This window comes from Tiliqua scincoides, chromosome 16 (genome assembly GCF_035046505.1).
Source record: "Tiliqua scincoides isolate rTilSci1 chromosome 16, rTilSci1.hap2, whole genome shotgun sequence".
Lineage (NCBI taxonomy): Eukaryota > Metazoa > Chordata > Lepidosauria > Squamata > Scincidae > Tiliqua > Tiliqua scincoides.
Window position 1 is genome coordinate 5,952,975 of NC_089836.1, and position 18,059 is coordinate 5,971,033.

Consider the following 18,059-nt stretch of genomic DNA (forward strand, 5'->3'; position numbering starts at 1 on the left):
TTTTAGAAATGTCAGAAGGCCAGATGCAAGGGAGGGCACCAGGATGAGGTCTCTTGTTACCTGGTGTGCTCCCTGGAGCATTTGGTGGGCCCCTGTGAGATACAGGAAGCTGGACTAGATGGGCCTATGGCCTGAACCAGTGGGGCTGTTCTGATGTTCTTATGTCCTTACTCTATCCTCCACCTTGGTTCGCCCTAATTTCCTGCATCAGATATGCTGCACCTTAACCTATTCAAGGCTGAGTTGCCCTCCCCATGGAGTGAAGAGACCCCCACAGTGACACCATCTCAACAGGATCCTGGCCTTCTTGCAAGCCCCACACTCACCGGCCCTCCGTCAGGGTCCCGTATGTATCCATAAGCAATGGTCTTATTGATAGCGTGTCCAAAATCCGCCCTCCGGACATGCCCAACCACTTGGCCGTTTCTCCAGATGGCCTCCAGCCCAAACATGGGCACCTTCCTGAAGAACACAAAGGAAAGCATTAGGAAGAAAGCTTTGGGAGCACAGCTAGGACAACAGGTCTGGCCAGCCCCTCCGCAATGGGATTCATCACCAACTGCAGGGAGGCCCCCCCCGCCCAGCAGCTCTGTACCCTGTGTCTTCAGCTCTGTATTTTCATTGGCAGCTGAGCTAGGCGCTACATGACCCACCTGAAACTGGCTCGCAACCCACCTAGTGGGTCCCGACCCACAGTTTGAGAAACACCGCACAGCAGTTTGAGTACTTGGAGAAGGAGAGAGTCAAACAGCCCTTCTGGCATATTCATTAAATGTCAACCAGGACAAAACACAGACAGGCTCCTACGTACTCTTCGATGGTGAAGCAGACCAGGCGGCGAAATAGGCCAGCTGCTCTCTGGGCCTCAATGGCTTCCCGGCCAAGGAAAGGGATGTTGGATTTGAGCTTGCAGGTGAAGGCCAAGCCGGCTTCCAAGGGAGTGTCGTCAGGACGGAGGTCTGCGTGCCAGTGTCTGTACCCTGCCAAAAACACACTCAGTGAAAAGCCGTACAGGATTAACTCAAGGATCACGGTGAGCTGGGCCAGCCTTAGGAAGCGCAGGGCCCAATTGCACAGGGTCTTTTCAGGACCCCCTTGCTGCGGGACCCCCACTTACCCATGGTGGTGAGCAGCCCGAGCCAGGACAGGACCGGGTGCCCCCATGGCGCCCGCAAGTAGGTTAGTAGTCATCGCGTCCCACTTACTGCTTCCAGAGTGGCCCAATTTTAGGTCAATCAGAAGCAGGGGGGCTCACTTGCCACACTGGCCTTTGAATGGAGGTTTACGTCCATGCAAGGTGCTGGCTGTGGTTGCGGGCGGGCGGCCTGCTCTCCGCTGCAGTGTGAGGCCTCCCCAGACATGGGGCCTGATTGGGTGAAATGGCCCTCCAAAGCTGGCCCTGCCCATGAGTCAGGGAATGAGGAAGGTGTCAAACCTGGGAATGAGGAAGGAAGGCCGAGGACCGGCCTGGAGAGGTTTGCTGTCTCCATCGTTAAGGGACAGGCCAAAACCATAACAGTCATGCGGTCATAGTGCGCTGAATATCCCTGATTTTTCTCCCTTTTCCTGCCCATTTCATCACGCTTGGATTAAGAACATAAGAACGGCCCCACTGGATCAGGCCATAGGCCCATCTAGTCCAGCTTCCTGTATCTCACAGCGGCCCACCAAATGCCCTGGGGAGCACACCAGATAACAAGAGACCTGCATCCTGGTGCCCTCCCTTGCATCTGACATAGCCCATTTCTAAAATCAGGAGGCTGCACATACACATCATGGCTTGTAACCCATAATGGATTTTTCCTCCAGGAACTTGTCCAATCCCCTTTTAAAGGCATCCAGATTTTTCTAGAAAAGGCTAGATTTTTCTAGCACCGGAGCTGGGCCTGGAAAGGCCGCTGGGTCAACCAGAGCCCTCTGTTATGATTGGAGCACCTTCAAATGACACCCCAACGTCCGCCCCAATGGACCAGTAAACAAGAACCTGGCGAGTGAAAAGAGAGCAAGTACCTTTCTCGATGCTGAGGGAGTCAATGGCCCTGTAGCCAGCGTTGGCGATGCCATGCTTGGCGCCGGCCTTCATGACCGCACGGTACACCCTCACGCAATGCTCCTTGGGCACATGAAGCTCCCAGCCCATTTCTCCCACAAACGACAGCCGCATCGCTCGGACCTGAAAGAGGGCAAGAGACCGGGAGAGCATTCCAGGTTATTGGTGAAATCATCTCCTTCACAGCTTGACAAGACTCGACCATGCTTCGTTTGCAAGAACGGCTTTGCCTGGAATCAGGGGCATCACTACGGTTTGCATCACCTCGACCAGGGCCCATTAGAGGGGGATGCAGGGGGTATATTGTACCAGGGTGCAGGAGCCAAAGGAGGGGAGCCAAAAATGTCCTGGGATCTCAGAAGATGTTTGCATAAATTGTGTGAAAACTGGCATTCACCTGTTGTGTAGGCTGACATAATTTTAAATATCGCAACTCATAGAAATTCAGATCCAATGGAGAAGGGAAGGGGCCCCCAAGAAACTTAGTACTCCGATAAAATTCCTCCCAGAGGCCCTGTGGTCCAGATGCGTTTAAACCTCCTCTTCTCCCATTTACAGCTTGGGCCAAATTTGGGCCCTGACCTTTGGAGAGAGTCAGCCAACCGGTGGTTGAGATGTAAGACGGCGCACTTCCGGAGCGCCTGGGTTGATCTGATAGGACAGGACAGAAAACTAATTCAACATCTTCCTTTGCTCGTGCGGCGACTTGAGTCTCCCATGGGATCCGTTTCCAAAGAATGGATTTCTTTCAAGGCCCCAGGTCCCATCAAACCTCCAGGACTCTGCAGCGTGTTGACAGTTACACCAGGACAACGGCGGGCCCCTCTGCGATACACACGGCTCGACAAGCCCTCTTCCGCGGCTGCCAGGAGGAACGGGGCCGTCGGCGCCACTCGTCCCAAGCTTCCCACGGAGACGATCATGTAACATGACACGCCGTGTTAATCTAGATTAGGCCGATGAAATATTCATGGCTCATAACCGAGGAGAGTTGTTCAAATCTGGTTATTAAGAAGGGGGAGGCAAAGCGAGACGTGGAAAGAGCTGTCAGTTGCCGGCTTGCGTCGGCCACACGTGGCTCCCCTCGGATCAGACACACGACAAGCTCGGCAAGCAGATTTCCGGGAGACCAGACAGCCCTGCTGAAGTCTCTTTGCAAATGTTCAAGGAACCCAAAAGATGTTCCAAAGATCAACTGCATAAGCGAAGGTCATGTTCAACGGCAGACATTTTTTTTAGTGCTCCACATGCCACAGGGGGTTGGCCTTGCCTCTGCTCCCTGATCTTATCCATCGGGGGGTGGGGGGTGGGAAGGGTGTTAAAATTTTGTTCTTGGGGGGACACAGGGTGGAATGTGACTTGTGTCAGGCGACAACCAAGCTTCGGCCAGGCATATGGGTGCCTGAGCATGTACGCGAGAGAGAGGGAAAGATTCCGTGTGGGTAGAGCCACAGTTCAGGGATCTAAGTCTCAGGGGGGTGGCCCCAATTCATTACTACAAAACGGCCGTCTCTCGGGTGAACAAACCAAGCTGCATATTTCATTCCTGAAACTAAGCCTTCCCTTCTTCCTAGAAGGAAAGGCACCCTGTTGTTTTGAGACCATCCTTATATAGGTGGCAAGCAGTCTGCTTTTTCCCCCCCACACAACTCCTTTCCTCCTCTCCGTTGCAGCTTGAAGGTCGCTCATTTCCCTGGATCCCATCCTTCCAGAATAACCCTGCCCCCCTACCCCACTGTTCCCCCCACCACCACTGAAGCCATACCCTTTCGGCTTCCACCTTGCATTTTAGCCACCTCACTATGGGTTCTGTTGCTGTGTTCTTTGGCTTCTTGGGTTTAAGCCAGCATTTCTCAAACTGTGGGTCAGAACCCACTCAGTGGGTTGAGACCCAGTCTCTGGTGGGTCCCGCAGAGCCTCCAATGAAAACACGGGTGATGGAAACGATCAGATAACTGAATGCCTCCAGCTCTGAGGCTATTCAAAAACCAGAGAGCTGCTAACTGTCCTGCAAAGAGCTGAGCTCCTGCAGTTTGCAAGCTGGATATAGGGAGATGTATAGGGAGATCAATGTTTGAGCTTCTTTTTTCTGGTGTGTTTTTTCCCCCAAGTCCATCCATGACTGGTAGTCGGGGCAGGTGGATGTTGGGGTCACATCACTAAGCCCCTCAAACCTTGAGGCTGTTCATGAGGGCTAATAAATAAACAAAATATCCCGTGGTCACCATTTAACACCACTCCTGCCTCTCTCATCCATTTTTGACTCACCTCCGCCCCCTCTCTCCCCTATGCCACATCCCGGTGCCTGAACTGCCATCAGCAGGCCAGCACCATATGCCACCCACAAGCGAGCTTTCAAGTGACATGGTCAAACGCTTGCTACTTCTCCGTGTTTTGCGAGAACGCTGCAAAACAAAACCCCCGCTAATTTCTCCTCTCCCCCACGACCAAAACTCTGAAGCCTTTCTATACCTCCTCACAGGATCGTCAACCTTCAACATTTTGCCGAGCCGCCAGGGCTGTGACAGCTGCCTGCATGCCACCTATTGTCAGGGAGCCCAAAATAAACCCCGATACCTTTTGAGCTTGCTACGCTATTGTTGCCGAGGCAGTACTGCTTCAAAGGACTGCATTGTGTGCCAATTGCCTTTATTTTAGACGTGTCTTTTGAAGAAATAACATGCTGGTAGCAGGTGGGGGGAGGAGAGAGTTCACCATCCATGTCTTCCTTCAGCCCACCGAACTCCCTGCTAATCACTGGTCTCACTGGGCTTAAAACTGTTCCCCTCCCCATTTTGAACTATGGCAGTTTCACAACAGGCAGAAAGCCAACAGGTGCAGTATGCCCCCCCCCCCCCCGGTCATCAGAACTCGACCTGTTGCATTTCTGGCAAAAGCAGAGAGTAAGGAGGAAAGCACTTCATTGGCTCAAGCGTGAACAACATTGCGTTGTCAGTAAACCAGTCCAGAAATCTGAAAGACCCATGGGGGCTAGTTAAGAGCATCAGAACATAAGAAGAGCCTTGCTAGATCAGACCAAAGACCCATCTAGTTTAGCTTTCTGAATCTCACAGTGGCCCACCAAATGCTTCAGGGAGCACTCAGGACCACAAGAGACCTGCATCCTGGTGCCCTCCCTTGCATCTAGCATTCGGAGACAGCCTGCTCTTATAACCAGGAGGTTGCACAAACTGTGATGCACTTTTCTTCTAGAAATTGGTCCAGTCTCCTTTCCAGGTCATCTAGACCAGACACCATCACCACATCCTCTGGCAAGGAGTTTCACAGACTTTTTTAAAAAAAAATCCTGATTACAATCTGTAGGGTCTACTTTGACTATTTCACAGACTTGGCGATATTCCTCCGTCTCACATCTGCTTGGTGGAAAAAAAGCACCACCATTTGCCTCCTGGAAACGTGTTGGGAACTATCCAAAAAACTTCAATTTAGTTTGAGCTAGGACGAAGGCACTCACTGCCTTCTGTGAACCCGTGTGGGGGGCTCCGATTCTTACCGTGCAGCCCACGGCCTTCACCAGCTTGTGTGTGGAGAAAGGGAAGGCCTCGTTGCTGAGATCTGTGTCCAGCACCTCCTGCAGGACAACGCGGCTGTAGGGAAGGAGAATCACTTTGGTAAAGAGATGTGGCAACTGACAATCACCCAGCATGCTCTGCTGCACCTGACCAGGTAAGGAGGAGGCACAGCCTGTCTCAGGCTCTGGAAAACCTCTAGGCCTCTTAGGATTCTTCCCCCAATGTAGAAAACCTTCTCTATGCTCAGTAATTGGCGCTCTCGTCCTTTAAGATGTCACAGAAACTTTCGAGTTTGTGCCTGAATGAGGCGGCCCGGGAAAGTGACAGGCGCTGGAGATTATCTTTGGAGACCCAGAATATTTTCTTGCTCGTTGGGCTCCGGATTCACGGCTGAGTGTCACGGCTGCTGAAGTGTCAAAAGTGACACACCAGGGAAGCAACCCTTTGGCGCAGCTCACGGCTGGCAGTTACTCATCCATGGGTAGTCTTATGAAAATTAACTGAGCCGACACAAGGATAATGAATGGAAATCCTCTTAAGGTTCAAAAATGCAAAGCTCAGCCCCATCACAACTGTGCCGCAAAGATGCGATCGCAAGAGGAGAGGCCTTCAGAACTCAGGGAGGTGGGAAAAAAGAGGGCTTTGTAGAAGGGCGGCCCATCCGTGAGGAAGAGTGAGATGAGTGCCTCAGGCAGCCAACTGGCAGAGGGGCAGCTGCTGTCTGTCACTGTCTGCATGCCCGCCGCTAGGGGTGGGAAATGGACGGGGAAACAGGGGAAGTCAGTCTTTTTCAGACAGCCATCACTGATGACCTCAGGGCTCCATAGATGGTCTAGGATCTTGCCTCTCAACAACACTCCTGTCTCAGTCCTGCTGGGCCTCTGGAGAAGCTGGTCAGGGGAGGTCAGGTTTTGAAAGGTAGGCAAAAATTTCCAGCAAAGTCCAGTTATTTTATTAATTGGTACATTAAACCACTAAAATGTAGCATGGTTTAAGATCATTTATCTAATTCGTTGTGACTGGAAAAACATCACAAGGCGGAATTTGTGAATGTGGCCTACCACAGTGTGCCTTGGCTGGTGTGCTCCACTTCCCTCTCCTCCTTTGTGCGCAAGGGGAAGGGAGAAAAGGTTCCTACTTTCTGTTTTGAACATAATTTCTCATTAAATCTGAGCTCAGGAAACCGTTGCTTATGCTAACCATGGTTAGTTTGCCAACCGAGATCTGAAACCATGGTTTAATGCTGGTTTGTCTGAACTGAACTGTGTTGCTGGTCGAATTTCAGGTCCCCTCTTGGGAGCCCAGCCTCACAAATAACAACAACACCCCCCTGTCTTCAGGCATCAGCTTAAAAACCAACCAGATTCCTCCAAAGCCCCTTTGCATCCCACCTGGTTCCTCTTACCTGGATGGTCCTTGAACACTAATCATTCCAAGCTCTTCTGATTGGTCAATTAACCGGCATCGGAACTTCCTGTCTTGCAGAGCTGTGGTGATATGGCACCAGTTGTGCTGTGCCACAGCACCCCCAATAGCTAAGTAGTAGCCATCTCCTAGAAAGGATTCCAGAAAACACTGTTGTTAAGTAAGCTTGCCGCTAAATTTGTTTATTACAACAGGGGTTCCCAAAGTGCGTGTCCCATATTGTGCATCCCTATAATACTGTGGCACTCATAGCGGCACTGTGGAATGTCCCTGGTGGCCCCTCTTATTGGTTCCCCCATCTTCCACCATCTTGGATCTCACAAAATCTCACAAGATCTGGGCGCCACCATCTTGGATCTTGTGACATTTTGCAAGATCCTTTGCATGTGGTTGAATCAAGAGCAATTTATCCTTCCTCGTTCCCTTCGAGCCCAGTATCGCTATCGCTGACTGGCAGCGGCTGGGCAAAGACGGGCCTTTCCTATCCAGAGGCTGGCTGGATTGAACCTGGGACTTTCCATACACAAAGCAAGGCTTTCGCCATTGTGCTACAGTCTCTCCCAAACACTGCATTCTGGGAGAGTTGCCAACTCATCCTTCTGTTCCTTCTTCTTGACACTGGAGAGCTCATGCTAACAACCCTGTCAGAATGATGGCAAGCACAGTCATCTAGTGCCACTGGGGGAGAAAAAAAAAAAGATCTGCTTTAATTACCTGTCAAATGTAAGAACATCCCGGCTGGATTGGCTTTGCACCTGAAATAATGGCCGCTAATAAAATTAGCAACAGCCCAAGGCTCTTGGGCATGGCAGGCTGGGCAGCACTCGCCACCCCTGCCCCTGTGACCCCGCCTGCCACATTCTGCCATTGTTCCACTTGAGGCACACATTTTGACCCTGAGCTCCACACAGCGCAGAGCTTGGCTGAACAGGAAGTGGGCAATGATGCCCAACCCCATCGCGCTGCACGGAGGAAGTGCGGAGGGGTGAGGTACGAGGATGCTTTGCCCATGAATTTCTTTTCCTGACAAAGCTTACGGGGGAGTGAGCTCTGGGTTTACCCAGATTCTGGAACACCGTCACCTGCTCTGCGGATCCCACCTCAAAATCTACCCAGGAACTACCCAGGAAACTGATTTTTTTCTTCCAAGACATGGCAACTCGACCCGTGTCTGCCCGAGACAGAGGCTGCCAGCCTGTGCTATTGAGCTGGGTGGACCACTGGTTGGTCTCAGCGTGGCAGCTTCCTGTGTTCATCTCTCATTGGTTTAAAAAAAACTCCAGGGACGGGAAGATTTTTTTAACCACCTTCAAACGCCGGGGCCAGCGCGGCATCCTGGGAGCCCGGCTCAATCGGGCTGACGGTCAGGTCGCTCTCGACTCCTCCACGCTTATTCAGCATGCACGTGTAAATGGTTGCCCCTAGAAACGGTGAAAGAAGTTCAAAGGAGGATCAGATCTTATCACTTACCTGATCATTTGGCAAGAGTGGCATTCATGGAAAAAATGGCAAGGCTTAATCAAGTTTTCTCTGAATCCTGCCTGATCGCTAATCACCTTCCGTTTAGTGGAGATTTATCCTGAGAATTAACTGAAACAAGGTTAAAGCTGAGAAAATGGAGGGCAAGGACAGATGTAATACAGTAAAAGTCTTATGGATGGGGAAAAAAAAAGTGCTGTAAAGTTTCCAATGCGTATGGGGGGAAAGCAGATATGATGAGTACCTACTGGCTAGCATCAGTGACGCCCCCAATAGGCCTTCATCTTGCAGCACAATTTTACAGCTGTTTTTAAAGTCTGCGATTTCTTTTTCCTTCTATGAACCAAGTCATGGTAGCACGGGCTTGATTTTTTAAAAGATGGCGGAGCAAAACACCTTGCAGGACAAGGGCAAGGGCAAGATTGGCAGCTGATCTAGTGTTAAGAATGTAAGAAGGGTATTGAAAGTGGCAAAGCTAGATACAGCAGAAATGTGGAGGAAAAGAGAGTGGTAGGCTAAAGCAGGGGTGCTCAAACTTTCAACTTTAGGGATGCTGGACCTTTAACAAGTGTATAGAAGAGAGAATTGCAGCAGGTGCAACTTGTCATCCCACAGATGACAAGCTGCACCTGCTGAAATTCTCTCTTCTATACACTTGTTAAAGGTCCAGCATCCCTAAAGTTGAAAGTTTGAGCACCCCTGGGCTAAAGCACCAGAGATGCTCTCACCCGTCACTCCCTCTCCCCTCCATGCACAGGTAAAGAGGACTCTTTAGCAGGCCACCTGAGGAACTGATGGTCCTGAGGTGGCCCTGGGTACAAGGAGAATAGTCATACACTGACTAGCCCAGCTCCAATGCACCCCTGGGTTAAGCACGGCACACTTTCTCCCTAGGGTTTGAAATACGGTGGGCCCTCCTAATCTGCGGATTTGGAAATCCACAGATGCCATGCCAGTAGCTGGTGGTCTGGACACAACTGGAAGGCACATCCCGTTTGCTGGCTCAGGCCCCCGTGGATTTCCTTATCTGTGGAATCTGTAAAGGGCCCTGGGACTGATCCCCTATGGAATCCAAGGGCCCACTGTAGTGGAAAACCAGTTCACAGAGCAGCTGTGAAAGAGGCACCTCAGGGCTTCCGTCCACAAGGATTTTTGTCTGCATCCCCCTCCGGTGTGAAAGAGGACAGCCTTCGTTTTAAAGCTGGCACCCGTTTTGACTGGCACGACCTTTGGCTAAACATATTATTTCCTGGGAGGGGATGTCATGTCCAATTCAGGGAGCGAGCGCCGACTAAATTGGCAGCTCCGGGGCCTGAAAATAAGCAGGTTGAGATGGTACCTGGGGGCTTGCGAATGTCCGACGTAAACAGCCAGTCAGCTGCCTGTCCGGCCTCGGGGCCGACAAGGTAAAATTTGCCGAAGTATGACATGTCGAAGAGGGCCAACGCATTCCGGCAGGTTAAACACTCGTTCCTGATCTAAAAACACAAAGCCCAGACACAGGGGGTGAGGGGGGCGCACTGCCGCCCAGAAAGGGATAATCAAGACCAACTTGTGAAGTCTGAGCGAGGAGGAGGCAGGCAAGAACAGAGAAAGGCGCCGTGATTCATGCTGCTCTTTTTATATCTTCCCCTTTTTTTAAAAAAAAAGAGAGAAACGTGCCTTGGAAAACTCTCAAATCAAGTACCACAATAAGGGTTCCTCCCCTGGCTGTCCTACGTTTGACATCCATAACTCATCTTTGAGAGCAGAGACACCTTGACGGACGAGCTATAATTACGGCCCACCTTGGGACGTGTCTCTAGAGACAGAATTGAGTTTGATTTAGCTCTGAACAGCCAAAGACGCCTTTTTTGGGGGGGGGGGGTTTGTCTGGTTTAAAGCTTGGAAAGACATGTGGCTGGCAATACGGCCAAGTGGGCAAGGCTGGGTCTTTCCAGGGAAGGGGGCACTCACACAAGACCTCAACCCTCTCCTGGCTGACACAGCATTGGTGCACTGGCAGAGGGGAATCCCTTCATCCCAACAGCATGTCCTACTCACAATTTTGTGGTGGGGTGGGAAATCAAAAGTGTATTCGTCCGACAGTAGCCGACTGTAGGCATAGCCTTCGTGGGGTTTGTGGCCGTAGGCCCCATAAAAGTCATAATCCAGAATCTGTAAAGAAATGGAAAAGTCAGAGAATAATGGAAGAGATCCTTGATCTTCATTATTTAAGGGCAGATAAAATCCAGCGGGCCACAGGTGTGGAAAAAAGACCTCTTCGCCATTTCCCCCTTAAAACATCTCTGTTTTGTGCCCCCAAAATTAGGATGGACCACCTCCACTCCACAATGCTTACTGGTGCCTCACTCTGTGGGTTAAACCAGCCTGGCCGTTCCCAGCCATGTCTCTCCTGAAAGACACATCCTTGCTGTAGAAGCTCCTGGGGGGAAAAGAGGTGGGGAAAAGAGGGCTTTTAAAACATTGGCGCACAGGAATTTTCTTAAAACAAGAAACCTACGGTCAAGAAATCGGAGGTTCTTTCAAAGTCAAAATTAGCATGCCCGATCTCATCTGATCTTGGAAGCTAAGCAGGGTCAGGCCTGGTTAGTACTTGGATGGGAGACCGCTTGGGAATACCGGGTGCTGTAGGCTTATACCATGATCTCGGAAGCTAAGCAGGGTCAGGCCTGGTTAGTACTTGGATGGGAGACCGCCTGTGAATACCAGGTGCTGTAGGCTTATACCATAGTCTTTCGAGACTGAAGGTTGCCAACCATTTCAGTGTGGGTTCCTCTTTCCGGTCCATTGCTTCCCCTGAGTCACTTTGTCTCTGAGCAATTTGTCCCATAGCTTCCCCACCTCCCCAGGACCCTCCCCCCCCTGAGCCTGACCCACAAACCTACCTCCAAAGGCCTGCATGAGGTTTTCATCTCAGGCCAACTGACCACATTTTGCACATTTGGGCTCTCACCGCATGTAGAGGGTCCTTTCTCATGTTGCGCCCAGCCAGAGGTTCATCATATGGAAAAACCAGTGAGTAATTCTTGGCGTATGACTCATGGCTCCGCTCCCGGATCCAGCGGTTGTTGTTGGTGAGAGAGCGGTGGAATCTCCTGAGAAAACACCACCCCTTTAGTCTGCCCCTAACGATCTTAACAGAGCCAACACAAGACCTCTAAGTTCCCGGGGAGCGGGCACCAAATGGGGCCCTCCTTCCCCAAAGCGTTGCCAAACACCCTACAGCTCTTCTCCTTCCCTGGATTCAAAAAGGAAGAGAGGAGCAGAAGAGGAAGTGCGAAAGAGTGGAACAGGAAGTGTGAAGTATCTGTGATGCTTTTGCCCATCTCTCCTTCACTCTCTCTCCACTGCTCCATTCCACAGAGCACTACCTGCTAGGCACTGTTCCCCTCAGTCAGCCTGCCTTCTCCAGGTCTTCCTTCTCTGACTTGCCTTCTTATCTAAGACAAATGAGTCCCAAATGAAATTAATCACTACTGTTTCCTGCAGACCTTGTTTGTTACTTAAAAACAGAAGAAGAGCCCTTCTGGATCAGGTCAAAGGCCCTTCCAGTCCAGCTCCCCGCATCTCACAGAGGCCCACCAGATGCCTCTATAAGCGCAGAAGGCAACAGGATCCCTGTATCCCACAGAATCCCGCAAGGAGTCCCACAGACTACTTACACGCTGGAAAAGAAAGCATTTTCTTTGGTTTGTTCTAACTCCCCCACCACTCAACTACAGGCATTCGTTTTGGAATGAAGATGAACACCATGAACTTGTCTTGGATCACAATGCAGGGGGCCCCTGGGAACAATTTTGAGGGACTGCTGAAAGCCATGAAAAGATCGGGGAGAAGGGAAGGTACTACTCCCACCCACCCAAACCCTTAGCAAGCCTGCCTGGTAAGCCGGGGTGTGTGTGTGTGTGTGTGTGTGTGTGTGCGCGCGCAAAGTCATGGGGGGACAGGGAAGGACAAGGTCTGGGGGCCTAGATGAAAGCGTGTGCATGCAGGAATCCAAAGGCTGGAACTGTCGCAGACCCCCTGCACACTCATGTGTGTCCATGCGCACTTCATCAATAGGAATCTCCCCATTGCAGATTCTGGAATGGGCAAATTACAAGATGTCCACCTTGCCAGACTCCCCTGACGTGGCTGATGAAGATGGGCACAACATGAGCACAGACCACTTTGGACGGGGAGGCTCTTTTCCTGGGAAAAATCCTCCTGCCTCGGAACAAAGGCACCCACTGGCAGGTTTTGACACAGCAAGTGCCATCGTGCCTACAGCCGGAGAACACAATGCTCTTCTTTCCGACAAGCCCGGCACGGAATTAACATAAATTATGTTTTGAGTTAGGATGACACTGTTCTGCCCCCCTCAGATGTTTCATGGCACTCGAGCAGGGGAAAATATGTCTGCTCTCTCCCCGCAGAACCTCCGCAAAGCAGTGTGGGTGATTTGGTGTGCCCTCACTGAGTTCAATGCAACATATCTGTTTCTCTCCCAAGATAACCTCTGAAAAGAGGATTGGAGGGGCGGGCGGCAGAGGTTGGTACTTTCCTGAATAAAGTGCCACTTCGGGTGAAAATCAGTACAGATGGTATCAACTGGCCAGCGTCCGTGACATCGCCAACCCACACTTCTCAATCCCTGAAGCCGTTTTCCAGTTGCTTCTAAAATATTATGGGGCAATGGTTTGCAGATGTTTTAGCATGGGGACCCCCTTTTTAAAAACAACACTCTATCAGGACCCACCTAGCTTTACAAGACTTTAAAAGAGTTTCACTTTATCAGCCACTTACACCTTTTTTTTTATCCTTTTTCCTCTGGCGAGGGGACAAACACACACTGCCTTCTGGACTGTTGTTGAGTTCCAGGTTCATTGGATCTGGACCATTCAAGCAGCCTGGCATTTCCCCCTTTGCAGTGGACCAAGGGACATTTGCTTATGCATGAGTAAATGTACCCGTGCGGCTTCATTCCAGTGTCCTTAGGGCTCAATACACCTTCCTCATCAGCTATCAGCTTATCAGTGTCCTGACCCACTGGTGGGTCCCACCAGGGCTGGCCTTAGGCCCTGTGCCCTATGTTGTGACATTGGGCCCTGCTCTCTAGGGGGCCTCACTCTGGGGCAGATCTCCCACTGCAATGAGAGTGAGGGCCCTGCACAAGAACCCTGTATTGAGCCCTGCTGGTCCTGAGGCCCTGGTCTTAACCCACAGCTTGGGAACCACCATCCGAAACCCGACCCACAGTCTGGAAATGGATGACCTCTGAAATGCAGGTGTACCCCTTTAAAAGAGAGAGAGAGTAAACCCTAAATAGCCCACCTTAAACAGGATCGGGGACCTGGACTCATTCAAATGCCCGCATGCCGGCCAAAATGCGGCTGTCCAAAATTTATGGCTTTCATCACCCAAGAGACGACCCCTCTTCTCTGCCCAAAACAGTTCTATTTATAATGGATGGAGTTTCCAAAATTGGACCAATCATACAAAATGATGGCTCCTGATTCAGCAACACTTTGCAATCTTGGGCAGGGTTAAAAACAAACAAACAAAAAACCACACAAATTTTTCTTCTAACCCCAAAGAAAGGAAATAAAAGCCTTGGCCATTCTTAACATTCTCCCACCCCCCACCCCAGTTCCTCCCCTCCCAACTGAAACCTAAATTTAAAACACTAAGCATTTTGAACATGGCTGAAAGAAACTTTTTCTGCCTGCAAAACCAAAAGAAAAGTGCCAGGGAGGAATTTGCTGGCTCAGCAAACGGGCTGTGGTGATGATGAACAGAAGGCTATTAGTCACAGGGAAAGTTCTCCTGCTCAGCCCCCCCGCCCAACCTCATCTTTCAGCCCTGGCAGAATTTCGGTGGGCTTCCATCCAACCTGGCACTGCCACGACCTCAGGATTCATGAAACGAATTAGAAGGAATTGGAGACAGAAATTGAAGCCAATGATCGGCGTCTACTCCAGGGTCAGGTTTCTATAGCTGTTAACACATTATATTGTACCTGTCTTTGTGCGAATGGTTGCACGGAGGGCTAGCCCAAGTCCTCCAGCTTCATGGCATGGCATGAAATGCACCCTTCCTTACGTGATACTTTGCCACGCCAAGTGCTACCCCCGCACCTTACCCAAAGATGTTCTACCGAACCTAAGAAGAGCCCCGCTGGATCAAGCCACAGGCCCATCTAGTCCAGCTTCTTGTGTCTCACAGTGGCCCACCAGATTCCTCAGGAAGCACATAAGACAACACAGTGGTGTAGCTAAGGGAAGTGAGGGAATCAATTGCCCTGGGTATCGCAACTTGGGAGGTGTCATGGGAGAGTCTTTGGGGGCCTTTTGAGGACCAGGGAGGCCTCCTTGAGCCTCAGACCAGCTCCCGGACTCCATGGGGGGTGTACTGGGCATCTGCCCTCCGGGGGGGGGTGTTAATGTGCCAGGGAGTGCTTTTGCCCCTTGGTACCAGATCCCTTAGCTATGCTACTGAAATAACAAGAGAAATAAATAGATTTTCAAGGAAGAAAACCATCGTGATTGACACAGGCCTGCATAAGAACAGCCCCACTGGATCAGGCCATAGGCCCATCTAGTCCAGCTTCCTGTATCTCACAGCGGCCCACCAAATGCCCTAGGGAGCACACAAGACAGCAAGAGACCTGCATCCTGGTGCCCTCCCTTGCATCTGGCCTTCTGACATAGCCCATTTCTAAAATCAGGAGGTTGCGCATACACATCATGTCTTGTAACCCGTAATGGATTTTTGTCCAATTCCCTTTTAAAGAAACTTGTCCAATCCCCTTTTAAAGACGTCCAGGCCAGATGCTGTTACTACATCCTGTGGCAAGGAGTTCCACAGACCAACCACACGCTGAGTAAAGAAATATTTTCTCTTGTCTGTTCTAACTCTCCCTGTCTGTTCTAACTCTAACTCTACAGACATAAAAGGAAATCAAACAGGCAGGCACCATGGCTGGAAGGGCATTTTGCAGGCCAGAAGAGACAGAAAACCAACAAGGGAATATAACGTGGAAAAAAAAAGAGATTTATAGGGGAAGATCCACAAAGCTATGCAGCCCCAGATGTCCAGAATCACATCCCATGGCAAACTGCCCATCAAACCTGGCAGGGATGTTGTTTGTCAAGTTTGGGCAGCCTGTCGGACAGTGCCCAGGGACCCCAATTCGGAACTGACATAAATGTCACAACCGCCTGCAGTTCGTATTTGATGCCCAGAATTTGAATTTCCAAATGGAAGGCTCTGGCAGAGATCTGGGGTGGGGGGAAGCGGGGGGGGGTGATTGCTTTGCTTTTTCGTCAGTTCAACAGGATTTTTTTTTCCTGACTAGTGAATAAATGAAAATATAAAGTTATATATATATATATATATATATATATATATATATATATATATATATATATATATATATATATATATATATATATATATATATAAAGAACCATATTATAATTTTTGCATTTAAGGCATTTCACACACTCCTCCCAACCACCTTGCAGAGTAGGCCAGCACTGCTATCACTACGCTGCAAGAGAAAAGCCTCAAGAGTGTGCCTGATGTGGATTCGAACCAGCCACCGCTCTGGCTCATTCCATCCTTCACCTCTACCGCTCTCTTTCGACAGTGAGCATTTGGTGATCTACCTTCCAAATTCATCTTTGTCTCAGATCCTGCCTAGAGACAAATCTCAAACTGCAGAAATAAATTGGCCTGATTCCCCCACCCCAATCAGGCGCGCTCTTGTTATGGGACCTTTAGCCTCACCCGCTTGGCTCCACTGCAAACCACCTCCAGCTGGGGCTGAAACAGCTGGAAGTCCCAGCTCGGCATTAAGTGAGAGGTTCAGTTTCCAGGAGTCACTTTGCGCCTCCTGAATGTAACCCTTGGAAGTCATGGAGGAAGGCAAGATGTGGTGATGGGGACACCATCAAGGTTCTGCAGTCCCATCTCCTTCAACATCTCTCTACTGCCCTCTGCTGTTCAAACAGCCGCAATTGTTCTATTTCCTTATTTATTTAAGAGATATATACCCCAGCTTAAGGGCCCCTCAAGGTGGCTCAGGCCAGAAATAGACATTCAAGCTGACGGTATCTCCCTCTCTTTTATAACACCGAGGTGATCCATGCATGCAACAAGGGGATTTATTAAGCCTTCAATTGTTGGCTGCTGCTTGCGGGGGGGGGGGGAGGTGATGAAACTCATTTAGTGTAGAAACTGTATCATTAATGCACACAAGAGGGCAACCCAAGTGATTAGTGGGCTGGAGAAGGAAGAGTGATGGAGGTGTGTGGGCAGGTGGAGGTACGCAACCTTACCAATCTGAAGTCTGAAGTTGCCCCCACCCCGGCTGCTTCATGATTGAGTTGGCCCTGCCTCAGGGCCCGGAGTCAGCCACTAAAATTGAGCAGAGGGACACTTAGAACAGAAAAAAGAAAAAAAAACATTTCTTTACCCAGCATGTGATTCATCTGTGGAACTCCTTGCCACAGGATGTGGTAATGGTACCCGGTGTAGATGCCTTGAAAAGGGGGTTGGACAGATTTTTGGAGGAAAGGTCCATCACAGGTTACAAGCCATGATGGGTAGATGCAACCTCCTGGTTCCAGAAGTAGGCTCTCTCTGAATGCCAGATGCAAGGGAGTGGCACCCGCACGCAGGCACCTGGTGGACCACTGTGAGATACAGGAAGCTGGACTAGATGGGCCTTTGGCCTGATCCAGCTGGGCTGATCTTCTTACCTCATCACAGGGTCACCTCTGGAAACAACCCCTATTTATTTATAAGGACATATAAATAAAGCTTTGTTTGGAAACGTAACCTTCCATCAGGACTTACTCCCCATCAAAATGCCCAACCCAGACAGCAACTGTTACCCTGCACATGCCCGATCTCATCTGATCTCAGAAGCTAAGCAGGGTCAGGCCTGGTTAGTACTTGGATGGGAGACCACTTGGGAATACCGGGTGCTGTAGGCTTCTACCACAGTCTTTCGAGACTGAAGGTTGCTAACCAGTCATTAACTTATCACATCAACCAGGGCGAACTGGACAACATCAAGCCCTTTTCTGTACATCCTGCCCCCCCCCACCCCAAATGTAATTACCGCATAGCTACAATCTCACTTTGCGTCTGACTCATGCTGGAGTCAGGAGCAGAGCGAAGGCAACCGGGATGGAGCTGACACGCAAATTAATGACGGCTATTAAGCACCATCGATTCCCGGCCCCTCTGCGGCGGAAACAGCTGCTGAGAAAACCAGACCTCTGTTTGCAGTGAAAACCCAACCGATTGCTAGAAATCAGAGGACAATCTGGGAGGAGAAAAACCCAGCTCTAGAGAGCTGTTGCCAACAAGTCAACACAACACGGACTGAAATGCACCAGCAGACCCCAGACTTGGCACCTGAAGCTTTGTCCTTGACTTTGTCCAACCCTTTCCAAAGCAGGTACTTAGAACTACGTTTACTCAGGTGACCTGCCTCGTGACCTTTGCCCTTCCCTCTTTCAAAGCTCCTTGGGGCATAGACCTTCTTTCGAGTAACTCTGCCCACCAATCAAGATAAA

At 50.3% G+C, this 18,059-nt stretch overlaps 1 protein-coding gene and 1 pseudogene across 2 annotated transcripts in view; one reads left to right on the plus strand and one right to left on the minus strand.

The window, feature by feature from the left end:
- SARDH (sarcosine dehydrogenase) overlaps positions 1-18,059 on the minus strand; it is a 37,188-nt gene that overhangs the window by 4,699 nt on the left and 14,430 nt on the right. For both annotated transcript variants that reach the window (XM_066610588.1, XM_066610587.1), the window contains exons 12-21: positions 11,444-11,585; positions 10,829-10,912; positions 10,531-10,644; positions 9,827-9,965; positions 8,316-8,429; positions 6,989-7,136; positions 5,565-5,658; positions 2,011-2,173; positions 812-980; positions 327-462 (exon numbers count right to left, since the gene is read on the minus strand). In XM_066610588.1, coding sequence (XP_066466685.1) covers positions 327-462; positions 812-980; positions 2,011-2,173; positions 5,565-5,658; positions 6,989-7,136; positions 8,316-8,429; positions 9,827-9,965; positions 10,531-10,644; positions 10,829-10,912; positions 11,444-11,585 — 1,303 coding nt within the window. The remainder of the gene's footprint in view (positions 1-326; positions 463-811; positions 981-2,010; positions 2,174-5,564; positions 5,659-6,988; positions 7,137-8,315; positions 8,430-9,826; positions 9,966-10,530; positions 10,645-10,828; positions 10,913-11,443; positions 11,586-18,059) is intronic.
- On the plus strand, positions 17,355-17,471 carry LOC136635787 (5S ribosomal RNA; annotated as a pseudogene).